Source organism: Ursus maritimus, unplaced genomic scaffold, assembly GCF_017311325.1.
Source record: "Ursus maritimus isolate PB19 unplaced genomic scaffold, ASM1731132v1 scaffold_36, whole genome shotgun sequence".
Taxonomy (NCBI): domain Eukaryota; kingdom Metazoa; phylum Chordata; class Mammalia; order Carnivora; family Ursidae; genus Ursus; species Ursus maritimus.
The window spans coordinates 19,768,703-19,794,230 of record NW_024426230.1 but is presented as its reverse complement, the minus strand read 5'-3'; the positions used below and the strand labels follow the sequence as shown (position 1 = coordinate 19,794,230).

Below are 25,528 nucleotides of genomic sequence, written 5' to 3'. Positions count from 1 at the left end.
CTTAAGCCAAGATATCATTCTGATAGAACCATATCATAGAAATGTGTACTGGAGATATTTTTGGATAGAGGGGTCTTATAGTACCTTATAATTATACCATATTACTATTCTTCAAAGAGGCTTGGTCCTAAAATTAATTACAGCTATGCTTTTTCCTACAACTTGGAATATATGGGACTAGGAAGAACCAGAGAAGGCAAGTCTTGGGGGGTAAGGGGAGGGTAGAGAACGATCTCAGGAATATGTGTATCAACCAGGCCCCTTTGATTGTTAACAAAATTATAGAAAGGGAGGTAGTATTAGAAAATTAAAATTACTGTTCTCTCCTCCGAATCAGAATAAGGTTACACCTTGATAAGTAGTTCCTAATCAGTTATAGTTTTGAAGATGATTATAACTTTTAGCCCAGAACATTAAGGGCTGTAGTTCCATCACAGGCCTTAATGATATGAGAATGGCTAAAACAAACAAGTAAACAAGCAATAGGGGCACTAAATGTGAGGAATAGTAAAACTGGAAAGTTGTAACCATTTTATAATTTTAAAACTTCAAATAAGAAATCGAGAAATGACAAATGGAGTAGAAGAATTACCGTGTCATTTAGGAAAGGTTAAGACGTACACACAACAACCATTATGAATCTTTTTCTGTTCCTAACTAGTTTATTATGATCCAAAGCCTCCTAAATTGTTTTGAACTTTACTGTGGCATACATAACTTCCAAAACGGCTCCCCATAGATGTCCCGCTCTAATACCTACAATTTGTAAATATGAGATATAACTTCCAGGATTATGTCATGTTATGTTATATGGTAGAGCTGACTCTAAGATACAGAAATTTTCTGGGTGGACCTAATCTAATCATACAGGCCCTTAAAAGGAGAGAACTTTCTATGGCTGGTAGCAGAAGAGGAATTAGAGCTTCTACGCACAACGGGGATTCAACATACTGTTGCTGGCTTGAAGATGGAGAGGGCTGCACAAGAAGGAATTTGGGTGACTTTAAGAAGCTGAGAGAGGACCCTGGTTGACAACCAGCAAAGAAACAGAGACCTAAGTCCTATAACTACAAGGAACTGAATTTGGCCAACAACCAAAATGAATTTGGAAGCAGATTCCTCTACAGAACCTCTAGATAAGAGCTCAGCATTATCATTACCTTGATTTCAACCCTGGGAGACACCAAGCAGAGAAAGCAGTTGAGTCATGAAAGACTTCTAACTTAAAGAACAGTAAGCTAAAAAAGTCTGTGTTGCCTTAAACCACTATGTTTGTGGTAATTTGTTACACAGCAACAGAAAAGGAATACATTGACTTTCTATATTAGCTTCTGGTCCAATGATTTCCATAAGATTAACTCCAGTTACCTAAAGTCATGGATACCTCTGTCTTAAAATGCTAATAATTTTATATCCTTCTTCACTTTAGTCTCTATGAATTCAGGACCCCCCCTCCCACTTTTAATCTATCTTCTTATGTAACTGCCATAAATTTTTAGGTTTTTGTAATGGACATTATCAATCACCTAGTCCCACCTTCCTAATTTTACATACGAGGAAACCTAGGCTAACAGATATTAAGGAATTTGCTTAAGGGCAAAAGTGACTGGGGCTAGGAGTTGAACCTAGGTTCTTGACTATATCCAAAATTTCTGTCGTCGATACAGCGAGGGGCACCTGGCTGGGTCAGTTGATGGAGCATGTGACTCTTGTTCTTGGGGTTGTGAGTTCGAGCACCACGTTGGGCACAGAGTTTACTTAAAAAATAAAGTTACCAATACAGTAATGTATCATAGAACTGTTCTTCAAGTACAGCAATAGGAAATTTATGGGATTTTCTAAGTGTAGCTATCTCATGTTTCAGGACACAATATGTTACCCATTTTGCTTCCTGTATTTTTCATGTGCACCTATTTCCTTGATTTCACCTGATTGCTTGGAAAATATATCATTTCCCCTAAATGCATTACCTTACATTTGCCCACAATGAAGTTCTTCTGCCACTTTTCTGCCCAATCATACAGTCTTGTGCCGTTTTCATGCAGTTCATCCCTGTGACATGGCATCTCACTACCCAGAAGTATGTAGTGTCATCTGTAAATTTGGAGAATTCACTGTGCACTCCCTCAAGATCATTTACAAACCGATTAAATAAGTCTATCCCCCAGCACCAATCCCTGGGGACCCCCCTTGTCCATTTAGAAAAAATGTTTATTCTTTTTTAACCTTTGCTGCCTACTTTTAAGCCCTTATCTGAACAGATTCAGCAAATATTACTAGCAGCTATTCACCTGGTTTCTTGTGAACTGTCCTGAGCAAACTTGGCAGCAGCTGGTAATATGCGGTCGGCCATATCCTTTGTTCCAGATAAAATACGCTCTGGTTCCATAAATTCCACCACATCTGATAAGTGCTGGGCTGTACATCTTCTTACTGCAATGTGTAAATGGCTACAAGGGAACAGGATCAGTTGAAACAAAGCTGATGTATGAACTACTTGCCAAAGAGATACCTTTAAAGTTAGATGATTAAACTACTCCTAACCCTCAACAATCATCGTTGGAAGCTAAAACAACAAATTACATTAGTTACCCATCCCCAAGAAGTTAAAAACAAAATAAAACTCATAATCACTGACATTTATTTAGTTCCAGATCTAGGAATATGTGTAAAGTTACTAGAATAACAATATTATTATTCCTTAAATGTTCATATGATGTTTATCAAATAAGAATTATTTGTTTTTTGACTGAAATAATATTGAGGTTTGCTTGTGTTTTCCCTATATCCTAGACAGCAAACAATTGCATTTTTAGTTTAAGGACATATCAAAATTATTTGAATATTACCTTTGTCCTCCATTGATAAGAGAAACAATTGCACGTGCAGGAGTTACATTACTGACCATAGCTCTCAGTGCTTTGTCAACATCTTCTCTTATAAATGTATTTGATTCTCCAGCCTTGTGCAACAAAACTTTTACTGTAGTATCTAGTTCTTGATCCATGCTCTTTTTCAGGTAAGTGAAAAGATCACTTAAACAGACCACAGCAGCACGAGAAACTCCAGAGCGTAAATTTTTCACCTAAAAAAAATTTCCAAAATATACATTTTGCTGATATTCTAAAAGAAAATCAGTAATAAAACCTTTGAAACCAAATTTACTATTAAAGTAACATGTTTTATTTTATTTATTTATTTATTTATTAAAAGATTTTTATTTTTATTTATTCGACAGAGATAGAGACAGCCAGCGAGAGAGGGAACAAAAGCAGGGGGAGTGGGAGAGGGAGAAGCAGGCTCTCAGCGGAGGAGCCCAATGTGGGGCTCGATCCCATCATGCCGGGATCACGCCCTGAGCCGGAGGCAGACGCTTAACCACTGTGCCACCCAGGCGCCCCTAAAGTAAAATGTTTTAATACGCATTATCTTATGTCCTAAAAATGAACATTTAATAAAAATTTTTAAAAGTTGCAAAGTAAGGTATGAGCTACCTTTTTGGAGCTACTTTTAACTACATACAAGCCTACTTATATCATTTAGTACACAGGTATTCTTTCTTTCTTTCTCTTTCTTTCCTTCTTTTTTTGAGAGAAAGCAAGCACAGGACGGGGGTGGGAGGGACGGAAGGAAAGAAAGAATCTTAAGCAAGCTTAACCCTCAGTGTGGAGCCCCATGCAGGGCTCAATCTCACAACCCTGAGAGATCATGACCTGAGCCAAAATCAGGAGTTGGATGCTCAACTGACTGAGCCACCCAGACTGCCCCAGTACAGAGGTATTTTTTAAAGGTCAAATAAACGTGGCGTATTTTTCTTTGTTATCCAAACAATCCTTAACTCAGCTGAAAAAATAAGTTTACCTCTTGAACTACCGCAAAATTTGTTTCATGCAACTTTGTGTTCAATATTTCAGAATGAAAAGCAGCTAAGCACCTAATAAAATTCAGTCCTTCAATTTTCTTCTCCCTATGGGAAAAAGAAACAAATGACAAAATCACTTATTAAATGGGGCTCAACTGGAACAGGATCTCAGATGTCTTCTTTTGTGCGTATAAAATACTGCCAATGAGATCTTGCTTCTTATCCCATATCATTTAGGAATTTCAAATAAAAAATATGTAAAATTTTATTTGCTCCAATAGTTCTCTTTCATGATTCAAAAGATCTTTTAAGAGCTAAATACCACTTACAGTCACACTAAGTTCATGCTTTGTAAACAGAAAGGAATATTTCCTCCCTAGTGATAGAATGCCATATTCTTTCTAGGGAACAGAAGGAAAAGGAATGGCAGAAAAAAAGGTGAGGGAAGCAATAAAACAAAAATGGAAGGAGAAAAGTAACTACCTTATTGGTGAATATATAATCCAACAGCAGAAAACCACCAACAGATGGTTCTGTAATTTGTATTTTTCTGTCATTCTCTGACCTAATGAGCCAGATGAAAGGTAGGTGGATACTAATAAGAGAGTGGGATTCAAGTGGGTTTTAGACATAACATTTCCAACATGATGATTTTCATCTTATAGGTTTGAAAACCATGAGCCAAAATGAATTTCCCCAGTAATATTGTAATATTTCCTTAGGTAATATTGATGGCAGTCATTTTTTTAAGCATTTAAATTCACTGAACGAATTCTGGAAAACTCAAGAGAAAAGAAAAGACCTAAGAATCCAAGGTAGCAAGAATAAACCTATTTAAATAGTTGTCTGGTTCAAAATTCTCATTTTTTGAATAAGCATAAAACAGTTTACAATTAATTTAAATGCAAAAACAACCCAATTCTATACATACTAATAACAATACAGTCAAGAGAGAGGGAGGCAGAAAAGAAATTAAGAAAAAGTGGCTAAAATTTTTCCAAATTCAATCCAAACTATAAACTCTCAGATCTAACAACAAACCCCAAACAGGATAAAACAAAAAAAGCACAACATGGAACATCATAATCAAATTGCTAAGAGAGGTGTTAAAATAAAATACAAGGTCAGGTAGCAATATTAAAAATAAAGCAGTATAAGAAGATGGGGAAAAGAACACTATTTTAGTTAAAGTCATGAGAGAAGGCTTTTCTGAGGAGGTGACATTACAGATACCTGTATGAAGTGAGAGAAGCCACTGGAAGAATGTTCAAAGAATTAAGTACAAAGATCTTGAGGCATAAATGAGCTTGGGGTTCAGGAAATAGCCAGATGGCTAGAGTAGATAAGTAAGGCAGAGCAACTCACCGGATGAGACTCACAGGGGCAAGGGACGGAAAATGAAGAAAAACAGTTAACAATTTTTTCCGTAGTTCTAGGGGGCCACTGGAGGGTTTTGTGGCAGGAATCCCATGTTCTGATTGGAGTTTTACCAGTACACTCTGGCTGTTGTATGAGGTGAGCAATAATGGAAGCATGCAAACCAGTGATGACACTAATATAGCCAGGTGTGGCTTGAATGACAGGATCAGCAGCCGAGATATATTCTTGAAAATAACGGAACTGATGGAATGTAAACAAATGAGAAAGTCAACACTGACTTGGTATGAACAACTAAATGTCCATGGCAGAGTTATTAACTAAGATGATAAACAATGAGGGAAAAGCAGATTCAGGATTAGGAGGGGGCAAAATGAAAACTTGTTTTAAAGATTTTTAATCTATGCTCATGAGATATTTTTATCTCAGTCTGTAGTTTTATCTTTGTATGGTTTTGGTACGAGGGTGATTTGGGCCTCAAAGAATAAGATGGGAAGTACTCCAGCCTCTTTCTTCAGTGTTCTAAGTCTGTGTAGAATTGATTTCTTCCTTAAATGTTTGGTATAATTCATAGTAAAACCATCTGAGTCTGAGTTTTTTTGTGGAAAAGTTCTAAATATAATTTCAATGTCCTTAATACATATTGGATTATACAGGTTAGCTTTTGTTTGTTTTTTAGAGAGTTTTGGTAGTTTGCGCTTTTCAAAGAATTTGTCCATTTCACTAAGTTGTTAAATTAATGGGCATAAAGCCTTATTTATCTTATCCCTGTATTATTTAAGAGCTATATGATTAGTAATGATGTTTATTCCTCATTCCTGATGTAATTGTTTTTTCTCTCTTAGTTTGCTTGATCGGTCTGATTACAGGTTTATCAAATAATCTTAAGAACCTGCTTTTGCTTTCACTGATTTCCTCTATTATTTTCTTGATTTCTAGTGTAATCTTTATTATTTCTTTTCTTTAATTATTTTGGGCTTCATTTGCTCTTCTGTTTCTAGTTTAATGTGAAAGCTGAGATCACGGATACAAAATGTTTCTTTTCCTGTAATATAGGGGTTATGGTGCTATAAATTTCCATCTAAATTTAGCTGCATCTCATAACTTTGATATGTTTCATTCTTAATTTCATTAAGTTCAAAATACTTTGGGGGCGCCTGGGTGGCTCAGTTGGTTGAGCATCTGACACTTGATCGTGGCTCAGGTCTTGATCTCAGGGTCATGAGTTCTAGCCCCACGTTGGGCTCTACACGGGGCGTGGAGCCTACTTAAGAAAGGGTTACAAAATACTTCCTAATTTCCCTTTTGATTACTTTCTTAGATCCATGGGTTGCTTCTAAGCATGCTAGTTTCAAGACATTTAGAGATTTTCCAGGTATCTGTTCTTAACTTCTAATTTAATACCATTGTAGTCAGAGAACAAAATTTATATAATCTGAATCCTTTTAAATTACTTATTTTATGTTCCAAAATATTTTTCTTGGTAAATGTTCCTTGTGGACTTGAAAAGAGTGTAAATTTTGCTATTTTAGGTGGAGTATTCTATAAATGCCAATTAGGTCAAGTTGGTCAATCATGTGATTCAAGTCTTTCATATCCTCACTGATTTTTTTTCTGCTAGTTCTATCAATTAATGAGAGACGGTTGTTGAAGTTCCAACTGTATTTGTGGATGTATTTACTTCTTCTTGCAGTTCTACCAGTTTCTTCTTAATGTATTGTGAAGCTCTGTTATGTGATAAATAAAATCAGGATCACTTGATGAATTAACCTTTTTATCATTATCATTATCAAATGACCCTTTTTATTCTGAATGTGAAATACAGAATTCTAAGACGGCACCCATGATTCCTGCCCCCTGGCATATACCACCTGATAATACCCTCCCCTCGAGTGTGAATATAAGGGGATGTTATTTCCCTCAATCATGTTACACTATATGGCAAAAGGGATTTTGTGAGTTGTCCTATAGCTCACTGATTCTCTGTTCATGTCACTAAATATGGAACAGAATTATAACTATAGCTATAATGTCCTTGTCTACTAATTCTATCATCTGTATCATTTTTGGATTGGTTTCAATAGTTAGCTTTTTCCCTTCTTATTATGGGTTGTATTTCCCTGCTGCTTTGCATGCCTCGTAATTTTTTATTGGATGTCAGTCATTATCCATTTTACCTGAGCTATTTCTGTATTCCTAAATTATTTTTGACCTTTGCTCTGGAATAGAGTTAGGTTATTTGTTAAGTTTGACCCTCTCAGGCCTTGCTTTTATGCTTCGTTAGGCAGGGCCAAAACAGTCTTTAGCCTACAGTTTATTTTTCCACACGAAGAAGCAAAACTCTTCTGCGTTTTCTACTTGATGCCATGTGAGTTATGAGGTTTTCCACTGTGCTGACGGGAACAAGAAGTATTCAGGGATTGTTCCCTGTAACTTCATTCTAGCTCTGGCTTAAGGTAATTTATTTACACTTATGCCCTGACTAGTATTTACCTAAATATTTGAGAAGACACCTCTGAAGGTCTCCAGAGTTCTTTGTGAAGCTCCATCCTCTATGGTACTCTGCCTTGCAAACTCTAGTTACCTTGGCATCCCCAAACTCCCAGCTCCATTTCCACCTCTGCTGGTATTTACATAGTTTTCCCTTCTTTGAGCTGTAACCTGGAAACTGTAGAAAGTTAAGCCAAGGCAATTATAGAGTTCAACTTGTTCGTTTCCTGTCTCTCAAGGATCACTAATTTTCATTGCCTAGTGAGGAATATTTTGAAAACCACTGTTTCATATATTTTGTACGATTTCTTTAGTTCTGAAAGAACTAAAATCTGAAAGGCAAATCTTATGTCTGTTAACCCACCTTGGGAGGAAGTGGGAAATCAAGAGTTCTATTTTGGATAAGTTAAATTTAAAATGTCTGCAAGCATCAAAGTGAAAATGTCAAGCAGGCAGTTGGATTGTAAGTTTAGAGCTCAAGAAGATACCCGGAATCCAGACATATATCCGACTGAATGTAATCATTTAGGAAAGGGGTTGGCAGACTATGACTCACAGACCAAATCTGGCCCCATCAGAATTTTTTATAAGTAAAGTTTATTGGAACATATCTATAACCATTTGTTTTCATACTATCTAAGGCTGCTTTTACACTACAACAGTAAAGTTGAGGAGTTGTGATAAAGACATCTGGCCTGCAAAGCCTAAAATACTTACTACCTGGCTCTTTACAGAAAGCAATTGCCAGATCCAGGAATAAATGTAGACAGAGCATGCCTCAATTTTGAAGTCAAACAAAGAAAAGGAATAAGAACATACTAAAACAAGAAAGAACGAAGAAACTCTGATTTTTCCAATGTGAAATCAGAAAGAAGGGAGTGTCGGTTGTGTCAAATGTTGCTAAAAGGCTTAGATGACCACTAATAAATAACCAGTGTAAATTCAGTAAGATGATCACTTTCATAGTTTCAGTGATGTGGCTGTCATGGTGGGGAGGGCTGAGAGCCAATTAAAGGTTGAGAAGAGAATATGAGGTAAAAAGTAGACAATGAGTCAGTCTTTTTGAAGAATTGGCTAAAAAAAAAGAATAAAAGAAATGTGAAGATGTGCAGTTTAGGGAGGTTTTTTTTAAAAATAGGGGCTATTATAGCACATTTTAATGTTGGTGAATATGGTCTAGTAGAAGTAAAACTGAGGATATGGAGGAAGGGACGGAGAGTGATACTGAAGGAGTAGGGAAGGAAATGGGTCAAGTGCAGCCAGTAGATGCTCCAGCTGGGCTGGGCTGGGTGGCTGCTGCAGCTATGCTAATAACAGATAAGTATTTCCAGGATTGTTACAGGATGTATTTCACAGAGAAACACTTGGAGAAATGTGATATTTGCATTCTAGTATCAAAAGGTTTATGTAATCCATAATAAAGCTAAACTCTGTCCTTACAGTATATAAGTTGTAAGTGGTAATAATACAGTACTATTAGGACCAGAGTTCAGTTACATTAATAAGTTGAAAAAAAACTCAGACTGTTTAAGAACTATGATAATCATTTCTATGACTATTTTAATGGGGAATGTTTCAAAGTTTTTAATAAAAAATTTTCAGAAAACTTCTGAAACTCAGCTTAGCTTTAAGTTAAGGATGGTGAACTTACCAATCCTCGTCAGCTAAAAGCCTAAGGGCTTCTGTCAGTGCTATTTCTGGTTTGGAAAATGGCCGTAGTTCTGATGCATCCATTATTTCAGGACTGTGAGTGACAGAAGACATCCTTTCTTTATATTGTGGAATGCCTCTAGGAGATGCTTCACCTTAAATAAAAAAAACATATTAAATAAAGCACCAGAGAACTCTGATACAAATGATATTCTGACTACAGATTTTATGAATACTTTTTTATGGAAACTAGTATTATCAGTTTAGTCTTTAATAAAACTGTAATACCTGGACAACAAAGCTATTTAAAACTTGACTTTTTATATACAGAATTATTAAATTATATTAAATATAAATATATAAGTGGTTTTTCAGTCATGAGTTATATAATAAAGTCTAGCTTTAAGAGCTAAAAATCAATAAGAAGTATTATGATCCCATTTTATAAAAACATGGGATATATACCCATTTTACTACACAAATGGCAACTGAAAATGAAGCTTCATAGCATCTGTGTGAAGAATTCTTTTCTTTTTTTAAAATATTTTATTTCTTCTAGAGAGGGAGAGAACGTGAGAGCACGTACAGGGGGAGGAGCAGAGGGAGAGAGACAAGCTAACTCCGCATTGAGTGTGGAGCCTGCTGGGGGCTGGATCTTAGGATCTGAGCTGAAACCAAGAGTCAGATGCTTAACCGACTGAGCCACCCAGGAGTCCCTGTGTAAAGAATTCTAGCTGAATTCCCAAAATACCAATTTTTTTGCTACCAGCATAGAATTAATGGTCTACTACAAATCCTAAGACCATGTGTGGTAATAACAACATTTTTTCTATAATCAAACATTTACCAACTGTTTTCCAGATGTAAGGCATTGCCCTGGATGTCAGGGAAACAAATCGTTATCACGGAGTGCTCAAGGTAATGCCCTGGGGGCACTGAACAATGCAAGATACCTGTACTGGAGGTATTAGAAAGGAAAAGATCAAAAAGATCAAATAAAATGTGTATTGGTATTTTTAAAAGGATTTTATTTATGTATGTTATTTGAGAGACAGAGAGTGGGCATGTGCGCGAGCAGGGGGCGCGGAGAAGGAGAGGGAAAGAATCTCAAGTTCAGCGCAGAGCCCGATGCAGAGCTCGATCCCATGACCCGGAGATCATCACCTGAGCCAAAATTAAGAGTAGGACACTTAAGCGACTAAGCCAACCAGGTGCCCCTGTATTGGCTTTTGTAAATGGGTAGAGATTTATTAGTTATTTTGTCATGTTAAGTGGTATTTTTTTAAAGATTATTTATTTGAGAGAGAGAGAGGGAGAGCACAAAGGGAGAGCGAGGGGATAGCAGACTCCCCGCTGAGCAGCCTGACATAGGGCTTGATCCCAGGACCCTGAGATCATGACCTGAGCCAAAGGCAGACGCTTAACTGACTGAGCCACCCAGATATCCCAAAGGGATAATTTTAAAAAAGGTAATATAAAGCACTAGAAAATGACTATCATAAACATATTTATCAATTTGTACTATTTGCTACTATCTGTACTCTTTTCCTGTTAACAGTAGCAGCCAGTATTCTTACACCTTAGGTAAGAAGTTCTGTGGGTTTTTCTCCCCTTGATTTTTATGCATTAATAATAGCGAAATTATTTGAGAATGTTATCAAATAGGCTTACACTTCACAAATGCCTACATTTCAGTGGTTCTTAGGGGCATGTTTAACCAGCAATTTTACAGGTCAATATCTGTCATCAGTCATACTCAACAATTACTAGTTTTGAGAATACAGAATTTTAAAAAGCTTTCTAAACTTCTTGCATTATAAAAGAAATACAAACTAGGAAGAATCAGATGGTCATCTAGTTCAAACCTCTTTTATATTTATTTTTGAGAGATGTTAAGTATGTTGTCCAAGATCACATTTATATATTTATCTTTTCTGTACTTTTGGGTTTTTTATTGATACCTAGACTTCAGACCCAATGTAAATTTTAAAATGCTTACGATAGTTCAGTTTATTCCTTAGTAACATTAAACAATAATAAACAAAAATAATAAGCAATAATTCTTAATGTTTATTATAGTTCATGAGATTTTTTAATTTCAATCTCTGATTTTTCCAAATTGCTACTATACCTAAGACCTATTTAATATTTTTAAAAACAGCACAGGAAACATGGAAGCCACTCTTGGCCAGGTATAGGACCTAGTAAGTACTGAATGGCAGGCTGAATAAGTGATAAATACAATGATTTTTTAAAATCATGATCTAATATAAACCAACTTCACAATCTCATTTAACCCCAGCTATAAAATGGGATACCACTCCTTAGTGTAACAGGAATATTTGCAGAGAGCACGGAGGAGACCTCTGAGATAATGTGGACATTTAAAGGGGCAGAAAACTAAGGCCTATTTCCAGGTCACAAAGTTAATTAAAAGGCAGGCCTGATAATTATGAATCCAGGTCTGTCTACGGACTCCTACTACCTTAGTGCTCTTTTCATCACAAATGCACTGAACCATATTTGGTCTCTTCAGCTTAACCAGCATTTGTGACATTATTCTTTACATTTAAACAAGTTACTTACCTGAATCTGAAAACACTAAAGATGGTGACCTTTTTAAACAGGTCCCTCCTTTCAATGGAGGGCTGAAGGCAATATTTTCTTTTTCTTTTTTTTTTTTTTTTTAAGATTTTATTTATTTATTTGACAGAGATAGAGACAGCCAGCGAGAGAGGGAACACAGCAGGGGAGTGGGAGAGGAAGAAGCAGGCTCATAGCGGAGGAGCCTGATGTGGGGCTCGATCCCATAACGCCAGGATCACGCCCTGAGCCGAAGGCAGACGCTTAACCGCTGTGCCACCCAGGCGCCCCTGAAGGCAATATTTTCTAAAGGGGAACTCTCATTTTTTGATATTCCCACCTCATCTTCAAAAATATTTAAGTCTAGAAGGGAGAAAAACAATCAACCAACTTCCTTTTTTATAAGAAATAATATTTAATATACTAGAAGCTACTCGGTCTTACAAATTTCAATGTTATGGTTCAACATATTGCATTATTAGCTCTCAGTTAAACCACAGGTACTCTAGCTTTAGAATATTATCAGTTAAGAAAACACACCGAAAGTTAAATTCCACTTACTTTCAGATGTCATTTTCTCAGTTCCTGTTCCTGTATATTTCATTCGCTCCCAGGAATTCTGTTCCTTCTTTTCACAATCCTTAATGTCAAAAAGTTCTTTTTCCTCTTTTCTTTTTTGTCTCATCTTGTCATAAGTAGATTTTGAAATAGAAATTTTAATCTGAATGAAAAAGTTGAAATATCTGAAAGTATTCAGGGAGTTTGATATTTAAAATAACTATCTTCATCTCAGACAACTGTATATAGACATTGTCTACATATAAAAAAAATAAACTATACATTTTTTAGTCCTTTTTCCAGGAATTCTAAAATTGACTAGAATTACATGGTGCTAGTATCATAACTAAATTTGTGCCTGAGGATACCAGTCTGTCACTCCTTGAGTGTCCTAGAAAATTGTTGAATTTGTAAATTCACATACATATATATATGTAAAGTACATGAATAGTATAAAGTACATTAGATACTTTATACCAGAATGAGAATATATTTGCTGGAAAGAAGAATAATCCATTATTTAAATGATTAGGATCAGAAATTTCAATTATCCTGAGATTTTAAAAATTGTAATCAAAACACTTTTACCACCCCAAATCTGATGAACCCAACACAATGATATAAATATAGGCTTGAGTTTATCCTAATAATTATCAGCAAATAACCTTACATCCTTTTCATTTTCAACATCAACATATGATGGAATATTTTGCTGGACTGCTCTTCCATAAATTCCTGAAGGTGGTTCAGTGCTTTGTTTAATTGAAAATGTATCTCCATTTTCCACAGAAGATACCACTGATTGGCTGCTGGCTGCTGGTGCTGAATTTGGACTTCCAAATACACCTGAAATTAACCGACCAACAAACTGCCATTAAGTATTTATGTGATGTCACTCTGATAACAAAGTTAAAGACAAGGCTCTCGACTTTAAGAAATAAACAATATAGTCAGTAAGAAAGACATGTTAAATAATAATAAATATAAAAACAAATACCCTAACAGGACAATCATTTAGGAGGTATCACTAGACATTTCACAATATTTTTTTTTTAAAGATTTTATTTATTTATTTGACAGAGAGAGACAGCCAGCAAGAGAGGGAACACAAGCAGGGGGAGTGGGAGAGGAAGAAGCAGGCTCCCAGCGGAGGAGCCTGATGTGGGACTCGATCCTAGAACGCCGGGATCACGCCCTGAGCCGAAGGCAGACGCTTAACGACTGCGCCACCCAGGTGCCCCTAGACATTTCACAATATTAAATAAGAACTGCATATTGTAATAATGAGTTCACATAAAGGAAAGGCTGGTATGAGCGGGGTGTTTAAGAACATTTCAAGGAGCAAGGATTTCAGCTGGGATTGGAAGACACAATGAATTTGGACAGATAACTGAAGAAGGAGGGGAGGGCATCCTATAAGATGGTAATGCTTAGAAGCAGAGCTGAACAAGTATGAAGCATGTATGTGAAGTGATTAACTCAGTTTGGTTGGACATAAGAGAAACAGAGGAATAAAAGAAACTAAGTTTGCAAGGGTAGGTTGGAGCCAATCTGAGAAGGGCCTCAAATTAACTTAATGAGACTCTACCAAGCAAACAATTAGGAAAGCTTTCCAAACATTTCATCCTATTTCACTGTATTTACCAGAAATAAGATGTGCACCTTCAGTGTCTATCATCACGTTCTAGTTTTTTTATTAAAAAAAAAAAAAAAAGGGGGGAACTAATTGGTACGACTGGGCCGCTCAATCGGTTAAGCATCTGCCTTCAGTTCAGGTCATGATGCCAGAGTCCTGGGATCGAGTACCTCACTGGGCTCCTTGCTCAGCGGGGAGCCTGCTTGTCCCTCTGCCTGCCGCTCCCCCTGCTTGTGGTCTCTCTCTCTCTCTCTGACAAATAAATAAAAACTTAAAAAAAAAAAAACAACTAATTGAGATGTGTTAATTAACTTGATGGGGGAATCCTTTCACAATGCATATGGATATCAAATAATCACTTTAAATACCTTACAATGTTGTCAATTATACCCTTATAAAGTTTTAAAGAAAAAAAAAGAGTTTTAAAGAATATTTGCAAATATATTGTTCAAAGAACTCCTTGGCACCCAAAAATATATAACAGGTGTTAATTCTGATTTGTCTAGACTCTGTATGGAAAATAATGAAATTATATTAAATACTAAGCTGATAAATTATAAATAAGGACTATTATTTGAACTTCAACTATGATAAAACTGTCTTAGTTATCCTAAAAGTGTCTTAGAAGTACCTATGCTGCAGCTGTTACATAATTCATCTCTGAAAATTACTGACATGAATTTAGTTTCATTAGAAGACAAATGTAAAATTAAGTGCTCACTTCTAATTCTTTCAATTTAATAATTTTTTAAAAAGAAAAGTTCTAATAAAAAAAGTTCTAATCGACACTCGAATCACACTCTTCTCTGTTCTTTAATGATATGCTTTGCTTATGTGTGGAGAACACATACAATTAACAAGCTAAATGACTTGGAAGTACCTTTTCCAACAACAACGACTGAGTCTTCTGGTAAGGTATTTGTGGATGTGAACTCAAAACTGGGAATTTGCTGTGAATTTGATGATGATCCTGTAAATGTTAAAGAAACAAAAAACCGCACATTTTAATATCGTTTTACATAGTATTTTATGATATTGTAACATGGTCCTTTAAAACAAATTTTATTTTATACATGGATTTTATAATTTATTTATTCACACTTACTTATTAATTCTATAAATATCTGAAATTAGAATACCTCATTTGGACGAGGCAGTAGAGAGAAAAGAAACCTTTCTTCCCCTAAAGAGTGCTATTTACAAAAAAAATATAAGAAATAAAATGCCAGAGTTAAGAATAGGAAAGATACACAAGAAAATAATCACAGCACGATAATTGAGTGACAAAAGGGTAACCATGAAGGAAAGCCTCTGACTCCTGAAAACAAACCAAGTCAATCTCACAGCAATCTGTAATTTTCTAGGTTAATGTTCACCTCAGTTTGTGCTTATTTACTTAATTATTCTCCTATTAGACTGTAAGCTCTATGGAGACAGGACCCATGTCTGGTTTAGATTTTCATTCTTTTCCAGAGCCTCTTAGTAGGGCATATGCTAAGTATTCAATAAATATATGTTAGATGAATGTTACAAGGCACGAAAAATGAAAAGCAAAATATAATTAACTTGAGGTCAAAGAACAGAAACCTGGTAGCCTGAAAAGGTATTAAGTGACAAAGGAAAGAAAATCTCAGTAAGTGGAACAATTTGTTCAACATCCATCCATAAACATGAAGTGTATACACAGTCTACCAAGAGATGACTGAATAATTAGACAAATCTCATGAGGAAAATATATAAAGAACATGTTATCTTTATGTAGTTTAACTTCATTTATCAGAGAAGCTGATATAACTAGTCATTTTTAATGTTACTTTTACTTTTTACACCAAATTGTCTTGTAAACAAAATACTGAAAGAAATGTTGCTCATTGAGTATCAATTATAAAATACAAAGAAAAAATAAGTTTAAAAGACTCTTGACTTAGAAACTACGTAACCTTTTTGTTACTTTCGTCTCATTCAACCGAACAGAGAAAGAGAATAGTAACTCATAAAAGCTAGTTTGCTAAAACTCTAAGCATCTAACACTAATCACTTTCTCAAATTATTACTTGGGGCTCTACATTAGCATGCCAGAAAATGGGCATGTTCAAAGGAACAACCAGCAGAGGACTGGAATGGGAAGAAGTGGTTCTGAAAGCTAATCCTAAAACCGTCTCAGGTTTCTTGCAAAATGAAACCATTTACATATGCCACCCATTGCCAAAGTTTCTTTTGGAAGTTGTTTTATTCCCTTCTGCACTATACTCAAAATTCCCTTAATGTGATTATTTGAGGATGCTATGTTTGAGTGACTGTATCCAAGGCTACACTGTTAGTTTGGGTTGGCTCATCACGGCTCCACTCATTTAACATGTGGCATCGGACACTAATACATGCAAAGCCTAAGAGGAATATAAAGACGACAATATCTTTACTTTTAAATAACTTATACTACTCCAGGCCAGTTAAGTGGGGGAAAACTTTCTAAAGAAATGGATTTTAAGTCAGTATTCAAAAAGCAGACATGATGTGAACACATTAGGATCTGAAACAGACATCTAGGCCAACTGTACATGCCAACCAAGAAAACTTCTAGTACTAAGAATGCCTGAGGATGGGGAATGAAATGAGGAGTAAGAGATAATGCAATAAGTTAAGCTGAGGCAAGATTATTAAGGGTCTTAAAAATTATGCTGCAGAGCACGAAATTTATTCTGTGGGAAACAGGGAAGCACTCAAGGTTTTGAGTATGGAAGAGATGGTAACTATACTTCAAAAAGATAATTCTTTTTTTTTTTTTTTAAAGATGTTATTTATTTATTTGACAGAGAGAGACAGCCAGCGAGAGAGGGAATACAAGCAGAGGGAGTGGTAGAGGAAGAAGCAGGCTCTTAGTGGAGGAGCCTGATGTGGGGCTCGAACTCAGAACGCTGGGATCACGCACTGAGCTGAAGGCAGATGCTTAACCACTGTGCTACCCAGGCGCCCCTCAAAAAGATAATTCTAGAAGGGTATGCAGCCTGGAGTAAAAATGGATAAAATAAGAGGCAGGATATCTTATTCAGAAGGGTACTGCAATTATCCAGGGAAGAGGTAATGAAGGCCCAGATTAAACAGAATTCGTAGGATGGTCACCGCCTAAACTTGGAGGGTAAGGAGAAGTAGACAAAGATGACTCTAAAGTTACAAGTCCCCATAATTGGGAAAATGGTAATGCTACTAACAAAAATGAAAACAAAGGAAGAAGAGCAGGTCTGGAAAGGAAGGTAAGTTTGGTTTTTCAACATGTTTATTCTTGTTGACCAGACAGATACAGTAGGTGTTTGGTTTAGAGTTGGACGTGAGTGTGAAGTAATTTTCTGGAGTAGAAATAACTGCTGGTCAGAAGATATAAATATTTCTATGATTCTGCTGTCCAAAAAAGGGTGCCACTAGTAGTGAACGAACATATTCAGCAATTATTTCAAAGCAATTTTTAAAAAAAGAAAATTAAAAAAATTTATGTTAGGGTATGAGTTACTTTTAGGAAAAAAAAAGTATTTGTATTGATTATCTTTACATGAGAAATAAAATATGTAAGTAAACAGGAAAAAAAACCTGTCATTCTCTTTTGTAAAAACAATGACAGAGAAGAAACCTTCCACGAAGAATAGATACTGAATTACATCATGGATGAAATGTTTTAAAAATTTACCAAAAAAAAAATAAGAAAAAACATTCCAAGCAACTTTCCTTTACTCAATTTATTTCCACACACACAAAAATACACATGATCTAAAATGCTGGACTGCCCACACACACACACACACACACACACGACTTCAGATGACCAGAAATAACAGAAGTTGACCTATTACAATCATAGCTGCTACAAATAAAAAATGACAGCTCCTTACAGTCACTAGTAGATTAAATATTGAAATACAGTGACTTCTAGTTATTCTACTTAAATATTTATACCTTTTAAAATAACTTCCTCTTTACCCTAAGGGAATTTTAAAAAAATGGAGCTGTAATAGGTTCTCTGAAAAAACTAACAGAGCAGTCACAGAGGAGCTACTTGCTACACTAAATTTAAAGAAAAAAAAAAAAAGAATGTAAATTATTAATAATGGTTAGTGATAACAAAGAAGCCTTCCCAGGTTCTACCACAGGAAAACTATATTCCCGTTTCCACAGTTTTATTCCATGGTTACAACCTAAGTAGACATCTGGGATTTATTTATTCACATGATTTCTCTACCTCATTTTAGTGGTAAAATGTCTTATAAAATGTGTGTATGTGTGTATAATCTTAGAGGGGAGATTCCCTAGTTTTAACCTCTTGGGTAATTCTTTCCTGCTTTGGCTTCTCAGGCAAGTCCATTAACCAATATATGAACCTGTATGTTCTCCTATTTGGCAAAATTACTGAAGTAATGACATATCAGTAGAGGGATGAGAAAAATCTCAAAACTGAGAAATCCCAGTTTATTGATTGGTATGCTTAGGGAGAATTCTGAGACACTTAATTTAGGATTTACAGACATTCAATCTTAAAAATTAACTTGTGAAATTTACTAACCTTTTGTATGTTTATGTCTTGGGTGTTCCTTATTTTGTATTTTGAAAACACTAGGTGAAATGTCATGGGACCTATCATCTTCAAAATCACCACATCCAAACCCATAGTTCATACGTTGACCAATTATGCTTACATTGGATGCTGTAATCCCTATAAAATAAAATACATAAAAATATTTATTTGAATGACTCAGGTAATATTATAGATAGGTACATATCTCCCCTCTAAATCTATCTTGCCTTCTAGACTTTTAAAAAGGTCAGTGACATAATATTAGAAACTATAACATTAAAGTAATTTAAAGAGTTTTATCGTATTTTAAATGTTGTTATACTTTTTACTAGTAGTTAAGAACATTTATTATAGGGGCGCCTGGGTGGCTCAGTTGTTAAGCATCTGCCTTCGGCTCAGGGCCTAATCCTGGCGTTCTGGGATTGAGCCCCACATCAGGCTCCTCTGCTGGAAGTCTGCTTCTTCCTCTCCCACTCCCCTTGCTTGTGTTCCCTCTCTCGCTGGCTGTCTCTATCTCTGTCAAATAAATAAATAAAACCTTATAAAAAAATAAAAGAACATTTATTAGAAACTATATCTAAAACATTTTATAAAACAGGCTTTAAAATTACAATGAAATACAAAATTCAATGTTTGGAAGAAATAAGTGTATGTGTGTATATTTATTTAAATATGGCAGGCAGTTAATGTTTGAATGACATATAAACCTTTATAACAAAAAGAAAAATTTTTAAATATAGATTTTTAAAAAAGATTTTATTTATTTATTTGTCAGAGACAGAGAGAGAGCACAAGTGGGGAGGAGAGGGAGAAGCAGGCTCCCCACTGAGCAGGAAGTCTGATGTGGGGCTCGATCCCAGGACCCTGGGATCATGACCTGAGAGAAAGGCAGACGCTTAACCAACTGAGCCACCCAGGCGCCTCTAAATCTAAAATTTTTAAACTGTATCCTGAGAGATATTTTCCATTTCTCTCTTCTCTCCCACTCTTGTGTAATGGGTCTATACTGGTCTGGCTGTGAAGCAGTACACTCCAGAGTGACTAAGCTCAGAATCTGGAATCATACTTCCTGGCTTTAAATTGTACTATTGCCACTTAAACTGACAGAACCTGGGCAAGACACTTAACCTTATTTGTAAAATGAGGGTAATAGTATTACCTCTTCCAGAATGGTTGTGAGGATTAAGTGAAGAAAATACATTGAAAGGGCTTAGCATAGTGCCTAGCATACTGTAAATACCCAAATGTTATATTCCTAACTAAAAATAAAAGAAATAAAGGTGCCTGGGTGGCTTAGCCAGTTAAACATCCAAGTCTTGATTTTGGCTCAGGTCGTGATCTCAGGGTCGTGAGATCCAGCCCTGGGTTGGGCTATGCGTTCAGTGGGGAGTGTGCCTGAGATTCTTTCTTTCCCTCCACCCATCCCCCCAATCAAAAAATAAATAAATCTTTAAAAAAAAATCAAAACCCTAATGTGGGCCTCCTTTTAACAAATATCAAAAATTTTAATCTACATTTGAATGTTTCAACTGACCACCCTATACCAATACTTTGACGCTATTAAAACCACAAAATATCTACTAAATGGAAAATCCTACACGATATATGTTTAAGTCACCATCCATTTTCATATATATAGCTCCCTACAAATACCATTAGGTAGAAATAATAAGATACAATTTGTTCTTAATATTATTGTGGGTTTTTAAAAATAAAAACAGGATCATGGGGAGAAGGGGGGCTGGTGGCAACTGGTCAACAGAGGACTGTAGAGTAAAAGACACTAAGTTCACAGAGAGTCAAAAAATATCCGGTGTTAAATGATACAGAACTTCTGGGAGTAACATGGATATCTGTCTATACTCATCTTAGTTTTGATAGTTAATTCATAAAGGTAGCCTCATAAAGATACTGGCTTTGGGTGCAAATGCTTTCTGTTGTTAATAATAGGTATTACTTAGGGCTCCCTGCTCCACTGGGAGCCTGCTTCTTCCTCTCCCACTCCCCCTATGTGTTCCCTCTCTCGCTGGCTGTCTCTCTCTCTGTCAAATAAATAAATAAAATCTTTATAAAAAAATAAAATAGGTATTGCTAATCTGATGCTACAGGGAAAAAGTTTACTATAACATAATTCAGGAAATTTACCTATTAAATTACCTATAGCACATTTACCTATGTGCTATAACAGGTAGTGGCAGATTACATGTGGAAATATTTATTGAAAAGGAGGACATAAAGACAAGTTGGATAATTATTTTTGGTTTTGTTTTCAGTCTTTACTCTGAGCATTATCATTTTCAAGCTTTATCAATTAAATGATAAACTTGCAGGAATCATTTGTTTACTAAAAACAAAACCCTATCCCACAAAAACAAAAAACGTAAACCCAAGTTTATAAAATCCTAAGCCATTAGCAACTTTACATTTTTGAGGGCATATTAAATTTAACCAAGAATATCTCACAGTGAATTCAAAAGTAGAGTCTCCAAAACCTGATCTTAGAAATACTTATTTGTTAAAAAGATAGATTTTTAACTGTGAAGATCAATTCATTAGTTGTGAGGTGAGGTCCCAGAATCTGTATTACAAGCACACCCCTGGTGTTCCCTAGGACTAGGCAAGTTTGAGAAATACTAAATATTAGACAAGTTTGGCAAACACTGAATATTGTATATAGAAGTATGTACTGTTTAAATAACTTTTTCACTTTACTAAAACTTAAGTCACTTATGAGGTCAGGGGGAAACTCAAATCTAGGTTTTCTAAATCTATTCTTTTCTAACTCCAAAGATATTCTTCCAGAAGAGGGCTCCACTTTTGTAAACAAGACACAGCCTACCAATAACTTATATAAATAAAGTTATGAATAATTTACTATAATAATCAGCCTTAAAAAGTGATTAAAGAATAAGTTTATGTGTTAAGTTTCCTTGTGTCTTCTCCTTTAAGGGAACAAAAGCCAAGCGTCCACTATGCAATAGGTGCTTATACTTAAATGTTCATTATCACTTCTCAAGGTTTACCTTACCAGATGAGGGAACTGAGTTTCAAAGTAGTTAGTCACTTGCCCAGCTCATGAATATGGTCAAACTGGGATTCCAGCTGGGGTCTTTCAGACTCCAAAGCTCATATACACTGTCTTCCTGTGCCTAATAGATAAACTAACTCTTTGTGGAACACTAGCTTTGTGGAAGCCAATATACCTGGAATGCATGTTTGAATTAGGCATTCATGATAATGAAGGCACTAGGTAGGTAATCAAAGGTAAATAATCTCTGGGGATCTGAGAATCTGAGAGTCCAAAAAAGTAAAATAATGGCAATACCACTATAAAGATGTCAGTGCAAAATGTAATGATATTACGAAAGAGGTAATAATCAATTTTGTTTGTGAATGGGGAAAGTTTCCAGAGAAAGCAATTGAACTGTTTTTAGAGCTAAATGGGGTGTGGTGTGGATTCCAGATTTCACCCAGAAGAAATGGTACGTGTAACTGCAAAAAGAGAGGAAATGGTATTGAAAATGGTCTGATTTAACTGGAATACAAAATTACAAAGAAGGAAGTGAAATATGAGGCTGGAGAGGTAGACAGGGACAGATCATGGAAGAATGCCCTAAATAAATTTAGGCTGGGCAATGCGGTCAGACTTGCACTGTGGGGGACAGATTATAGAGAATGAGACTAAGACTTTTATAGAGAATTATAGAGAGAAATCTTAGGAAGCTAAGTAGGTAAGAAATGAGTAAAAGGGATAGTGGAGACTAAAAAGATGAGATGAAATTAAGACATAGTTAGGAGTAAGAAATTTAAAAATCTTAGTAGACAAATACATACATACATAGCTTCTTAGAGAGGAAATTATAATGTAAGGTAGACTAGCCTTAAAGTTGTTAGGACTTTTATACTGAGATCATGTGAAAATAAACTCCAGTTTGTTATAATTCACTCATAATCCAATACAGTGTTAGCAATCATAAAGAAGAATCACATGCAGTTTCCATCCTAAATAGATCAGAATCCAAATAGTTTTCCAAATGATTACTAATAACTAAATCTGTTTTCTGAAAAGTGATGCTGCACGTTAGAGACTTCCAGGTTAGTTCACAAAATGCTTAACAAGATACAAATGAACTTAACAACTAGTTAAGTGCTGTTTTTAAAACAAATTGTCTTTTGTGATGCCTAGTGGCTTCCAAATTATGCTGCATATTAGAATCACCCTCAGGGCTTTCAAAACTCTGGTGGCAGGTCACATTCCACATCAATTAAACCAAAATGTCCAGCTGGAAGAGCCAGGCATAGGTAACCTATGGGCTTAAAGGGGGATCAATTATTTAGGTAAATATTTTTTTTTTCCAAGAATGATACAATACTTATTCTTGCCAAAAAAGGTTTTTCAAAGAGTTAAAAAGATGACGAGCCTTAATTGGTAACTACAAAAATTCTACACCTGAAATGCATTTTTTACCATTTTTGATATCATTTAAAAATCATACTTTTTATAAATCATATTTATAAAACAGTTATAAAATACCTGCACTCGGGCTTTGGTCAGCTATCTCAGACTTTTTATTCTTTGCAGAAGAAAGTCTTGTTGGACAAGGTTTTGATCCAAATGTCGGAAATATGTCTGACCTACAATGAAACAAAGTAATTTCAATAAACATTTAAGATCTAAAGCTGTTCAACATTCTTAGGTCATAAGACAGGAGCAAGTATGAAAACTATAGCTAAGAATATTTTTTTATTGGTATTCCTAGTTCACTTTTTGAACTTCCAACCATTTAACATATAGGCAATTCTTAATTATTCATGAGGGGATTACAAAAGGCAGGAAAGATTATCCAAGTCATACTATATAACCTTTTGTTAGGTCAAAAAAACAACAGCAACAAAAAAACCCCAAGTGATCCAAAGAAAGTTCATTCCAAAACTAAAGCAAATGATTCCTAGTCATCTAATCATCTAATACACTACCTGCCCTCATGGATAATAATACAGAAAAAAAGAGACTTAACGACATTACAAATTCTAATTTGCATAAGCAACAAGTGGGTTTATTAGCAAATGCCATTTTCTTCCTGGATTATTCTTTGTTACACTTTTCTGACATTATAAAGACCTACAGGCGTTGTTTCACAAAGAAAGTGACTGAAGAATGTTTAATCTGAATGTAAAGGAACTATTTTAAATCATTTAGGTGTTGTAATATCAGTAAGCCAGTGATGGATATTATAAAGAAGAGATTTTACAAAGGAGCATAGTTCTTAGAAGTTGGATAAGCATATTTGTTAATTGGCCTAGTGAGAAGTCAATGTTAAACATTTTTAAAGAGTAGTTTCTCCAGAATAGATGATAGGTTTTTTTAGTCAATTTACATTTATACCATGTACCTGACTCGAATGAAAGAAAATACTTTAGTCTCTAGAAGAGTGGTTCTCAAGAGTTTTTCCTCCCCAACCCACTTAAAGATGAAAGCCCCACATGAGGTAATAGTGGCTCTCTTTGCCATGATTCTCAAGGCAAGATGCAACCTGGTTAATATTAATTGTTTCAAAGCTATTAAACTTAAGGTGGAAATACGAAATTCATTAAAGGTAATTTAGTCCAGAAATGAGGGTATACTGAACTTCTCACAGAATTCATTATCTGAAGAGAATAATTTCACAAGACAATATAGAGAATAGTGAATTCTAAATGTTATAATATAAAATGAACTTTTCTTCCCAACTAGGTTCTAGATTATTTATAGGATCTTGCAACTGTAGGAGTATTTAACACAAAATTTCACATTCATAGAAAATAAGGGAAGAACTTTAGGTCCAAAAGATAAATATCTATTTTAAATGTCTGGTAACTAAATGTAAACAGTTACTTCACCAGCCCGTGTAGCCATTTCAAATTCATTTTGTAAATATATTGCATTATTCTACCTAGGTAATTACAACAAAGGAATTTCCAGTAAGAAAAAATTTCCAACAGCAAAATAAGCGGCTACTTAAGTTAAAAATGTAGAGAATGGAATCATGGGATAAGACAAACTTCTCACAGCAGGACACAAAAATTTGGTTTAATTCTATGAACTGCTGAAATGAAACACCCTTTCCATTAGAGTTAATAGAACACCATCTGTCCTTTGATTATGCAGTCTCTAATTACCTACATTGTTAAAGATTCCAGTTCACTTACGTGAAAATAATTTAAATTTAATTTTAAATATTTTCGGCTAGTAGCTGTAGATAACCATGGTTCAGGATAAAATCAAAGGAAAATAAAGAGATGGACAACAACAAAAATAAACAAGGATGTGAAACAACTGGAACTCTCATACTTTGTTAGTGGAAGTTTAAAATTGTACAAGTATCTTGGAAAACGACTTAGCAGTTATATAAAAAGCTAAATCTCTATCCTATGACCTAGCAATTCTACTCTTAGGTTTTGGTCTAAAATAAAGAGGGAAGAGATTCCCCAAAATCCTAGAATAGAGTCACAGAAATTCTCAGAAATCAAGGTGGGATCACTGTTTAAGACTTAGAGGTCATTGAAGTAATCTGGAAAAGTTTGTTGAATTGCTATACTAGAAAAAAATGCTCTGGGGTGGCCAGGACTCTAATTTCAGAACTGCTATAAGGAGACTCCTGAGAACGCTGCAAAACCTATGGCACGGAGGCCTAAGCTTCTACAAGAAAATGGAACAATAACATATAAGAAATGGCGAAGTAACAGCTGAGTGGAGTTTAATCTAAAAATCAGAGGAAATTGGTGCTGAGTTTTCAATGAAAGCAGTAATATCAGCTATAGGTCCACTGCA

General features: G+C 35.2%; 1 protein-coding gene across 2 annotated transcripts in view; it reads right to left on the bottom strand.

Annotated features, from left to right (window-relative positions):
- The window catches only part of TOGARAM1 (TOG array regulator of axonemal microtubules 1), a 69,167-nt gene that overhangs the window by 13,980 nt on the left and 29,659 nt on the right, over positions 1-25,528 (bottom strand). The window contains exons 7-15 of one of the 2 annotated variants that reach the window (XM_040620864.1): positions 23,252-23,352; positions 18,706-18,855; positions 15,037-15,126; positions 13,191-13,366; positions 12,524-12,683; positions 9,381-9,534; positions 3,862-3,967; positions 2,850-3,085; positions 2,292-2,450 (exon numbers count right to left, since the gene is read on the bottom strand). In XM_040620864.1, coding sequence (XP_040476798.1) covers positions 2,292-2,450; positions 2,850-3,085; positions 3,862-3,967; positions 9,381-9,534; positions 12,524-12,683; positions 13,191-13,366; positions 15,037-15,126; positions 18,706-18,855; positions 23,252-23,352 — 1,332 coding nt within the window. The remainder of the gene's footprint in view (positions 1-2,291; positions 2,451-2,849; positions 3,086-3,861; positions 3,968-9,380; positions 9,535-12,523; positions 12,684-13,190; positions 13,367-15,036; positions 15,127-18,705; positions 18,856-23,251; positions 23,353-25,528) is intronic. The other variant, XM_040620865.1, reaches the window with a different exon arrangement.